The sequence below is a fragment of the Rhagoletis pomonella genome, unplaced genomic scaffold (assembly GCF_013731165.1).
Source record: "Rhagoletis pomonella isolate Grant_MI unplaced genomic scaffold, Rhpom_1.0 Rhpom_scaffold_04920, whole genome shotgun sequence".
NCBI lineage: Eukaryota > Metazoa > Arthropoda > Insecta > Diptera > Tephritidae > Rhagoletis > Rhagoletis pomonella.
Genome location: NW_023463468.1, coordinates 947 through 4,565, shown reverse-complemented (window position 1 = coordinate 4,565; position 3,619 = coordinate 947). Strand labels below are relative to the sequence as shown.

Here is a 3,619-nt window from a genome sequence, read left to right as displayed (position 1 = left end):
TAGACTGGGTCGAAAAAAAAAGTTGCTAATGTCCGCCCCTAAATTTAAAGATTATGTTGAGAGGGTTCTGGAAAAATTTTTTTTTTTTTTTTTTAACCCTCCGAAATACAGCTGAAATGGTTTTTTCGTTGTAACTTGGTTATTTGACGGCCGATTTTTAAAATTGATATGTCATTATTTTTGTCTTGAGAAGCTTCACTTTTCGTTCTTATGTCTTTTTAAGCTTTGAAGTCGCGTTCGCATGATAAGGGCAGAAACAAAATTTTACCCCCCCTAAAGTATATTTTTTTCCTTACCAAACGAAAGTACTTAAAAATTCAAGAAAATGTTGCCTTCAAACTATATTACTAAAATAATAAACAAAGGAGTTATAGCACTTTTAATATCACAGGTCAACACGAGTTTCAGATGTAAGTATAATAACACAGTACAACAAAAATTGATTTTTTTTATGCAACAGACTAACCTAAATTTAAGGATTATGTTGAGAGGATTTCGAAATTTTTATTTTATTTTTTTTTTAACCCTTCGAAATACAGCCGAAAAGGTTTTTTCGTTGAAAGTTGGGTATTTGACGGCCGATTTTTAAAATTAACATGTCATCACATTTCCTTTTAAGCTATGAAGTCGTTTACCCATGGTTAGGTCAGCTAACAAAATTCGCCCCCACAAATTCCTCCAACAGTTTTCTTAGTTGGAAATTTAATCTCACTGCTTTCGTACCAATTTAGGTACATTTTTGCTACGATTTTTCCCAAATTCATACTCTTTGTTTTCGTCGCATCAGCAACCCGGGGAGTGCAAAACTGACGCTGTCAATAGCGAGCTAACCTCTTGTAATTTAATCATGCCAATAAATTTTATAAATTGTGGAAGTCAAAGTAAATAAGTGAGTCAAACCTGTTGTTTCGTATTGATAATAATAATTTATAATTAATACCATAAATTGTGCTGGTGAAATAAAATTAAAAAGTGACTTAACAGTGTGTGCAATTTAAAAATGGCTTTCGTTAAGCGCGATATTGATATTAAAATGTTACCTACGAAACGTGGTGTTATTGAATATTTTTTGTTCCTTAAATATTACGGCTCTGCAAGTGTTCCAAAAAATCGAAGTCTCAATGAATATTTGCCAATAGTTATGAACACAATTTCAAAGTTGTGGCAGCAGGCAAACATCCCTATAGTTACAAGAACTACACTCCGGAGAAACATTGAAAGCCTCCTTCAAAGTTATTACAATGTAAAAAAACATCCTTATGAATATAATGATCAGGAATGGAATAAAATATTGTTAATTTCAAAGTGTAAGTGCATTATGGACTTAAATCGACAATGTGATTGCCCTAGTGCAAGTAGAGTTCCAACCGCGGTAAATGACTTTCTTTATGATCAATGCGGGCCAAGGCTTTTGTCATTAGATAGTGGGCTTGATCATACTAGAACTGACAATTGCTCGCTAGAATGTAATGTTGAAAATCACACTGAAACCGCTGCAAGTTCGATTGGTTATGTGCCTAGCTCAAGTGAAGACAATGAAGCAAGTGAAGAAGTCACACAAAGTTTAAAAGTATCTGTGATGGTACAGCTGTCAATACTGGATATAAAATTGGAGTAAATGCACAAATGGAACGTTATTTACAAAGGCCCTTGCAGTGGAATGTGTGTTTGTTACATTTCAACGAGTTGCCTCTAAAAAAGTTGTTAACGCATTATATTGGCAAGCAGAAAGGACCTGGTGTTTGGCCAGGGGTGTTGGGGTCTGAAATTATGACTTGCACCAAATACCCGGTAGGTTGTCCACACTATAATAGTTAATGTTATAAACAAAAACATATATTTTCCTTATCAGGTTGTAAGTGGTTTTGAGGCTATTGCTATGGGAGTTATTCCTGAAAATATTGGCTCTTGGGAATTACGCAATGATCAGCGTTATTTATTTGATATGGTTTTGGCAGTAAATAATGGTGAATGCGATGAATATCTCGCTAGTAAGAGCCCCGGTCCCGTCAGTACAGCTCGGTGGCTTACAACAGCTTCCAGGTTACTTCGGGTATATGTTTCCAAAGAAAGCCCGTCAGCGGAGTTGCGAAACATGGTAGAGTTTGTTGTGAAAGTTTATGCACCATTCTGGTTTCTTGTGAAGAGCCAGCCACAAGCAATTCATGGAAGTAGACACGTTTTTAAGTATATTTGCTGGATACGCGAACTATCAAATGCTGTTCAAGCCATTATACGTTCAGCTATAGAAAATAATGCATATTATTTTCACCCAGAAAATATATTATTAGCCATGATAACCGACGCTGATCCAGAGATACGTAATGATGGGTACGAAAAAATCAAAACAGCACGTCAATATCCACCAGCAGGGCTTCGCGTGTTCAAGGTCCCAAAGCGTGGCGTAATAAACTTTGAAAGTAAGTCGTATGTCAGCATGATCGATTGGAGTCAGTTTAAGATTACGGAACCCCCTTGTGTGCAGTTCTACCCAGATAGTGAACTTACAATGTTTCAATTTTCGGAAAATGAAGTGATAAATATCCCAGGTAAATATCTTCAAACTAAAAACTTCACGGGTCTTATAGTACTTTTAAATCATTTTTTTTTAGAGTTCCTCTGTCATTCCCAGAATACCGAACGGTTTGTGCGTGTTGTTAGTGAGTCTGCAAGTGCTGTCACTGATGAAAAGCGCCTGGGCCACATTTTTGCAAAATTAGAAAGCCGAGACCAATATAAAAGCTTTGATTCGCGCCAAAATTTGCTTAAGTAGCAATAAATATTGTAAGTGAAATAACTTTTTTGTTGATTATTTTAGTAATATAGTTTGAAGGCAACATTTTCTTGAATTTTTAAGTACTTTCGTTTGGTAAGGAAAAAAATATGCTTTAGGGGGGGTAAAATTTTGTTTCTGCCCTTATCATGCGAACGCGACTTCAAAGCTTAAAAAGACATAAGAACGAAAAGTGAAGCTTCTCAAGACAAAAATAATGACATCAATTTTAAAAATCGGCCGTCAAATAACCAAGTTACAACGAAAAAACCATTTCGGCTGTATTTCGGAGGGTTAAAAAAAAAATAAAAAATTTTTCCAGAACCCTCTCAACATAATCTTTAAATTTAGGGGCGGACATTAGCAACTTTTTTTTTTTGTATGGGGACCGACCCAGTCTAAGATACATACATTACTCCAGTGAATTTAAATCTCTAAGTAAAACACTTCACAGCAATTATATTCGTAAATTCGAGTCGGACATTAAATCGAACCCGAAGGCTTTTTGGCGTTATGTCAAGTCAAAGAGATCGTGTTCCAGTATTCCCTCGAATGTTTTCCTTAATGGTGCTCATGCTAATTCCTCCTTAGAGGCGGCAAATCTCTTTGCTGATTTTTTTAGTTCTAATTACGAGAATGACTCGTATCCTGATAATGATAATTCCTCACTTATTAACTTCCCGATTAATTTTGGAGCACTGACCGTAACGCTTGGTGATGTAATAGAGGGTATACTGCATATTAAATCATAATCGCAAACTGATGTTGATGGATTTTCCTCCTGCCTTTTAAAGAGATGTCTAGCTTTTGCGTACCCGCTTCTTTTAATCTTCAATAAATCCCTTG

At 35.7% G+C, this 3,619-nt stretch overlaps 1 protein-coding gene across 1 annotated transcript; it reads left to right on the top strand.

The window, feature by feature from the left end:
- Window positions 1-1,580: 1,580 nt before the first annotated feature.
- LOC118754918 lies at window positions 1,581-2,773 on the top strand. Its single transcript, XM_036489786.1, has 3 exons — window positions 1,581-1,791; window positions 1,853-2,549; window positions 2,613-2,773. Exons 1-3 carry the CDS (start codon window positions 1,627-1,629, stop codon window positions 2,771-2,773), a joined length of 1,023 nt encoding a protein of 340 aa, XP_036345679.1. The 5' UTR covers window positions 1,581-1,626.
- Window positions 2,774-3,619: the final 846 nt, after the last annotated feature.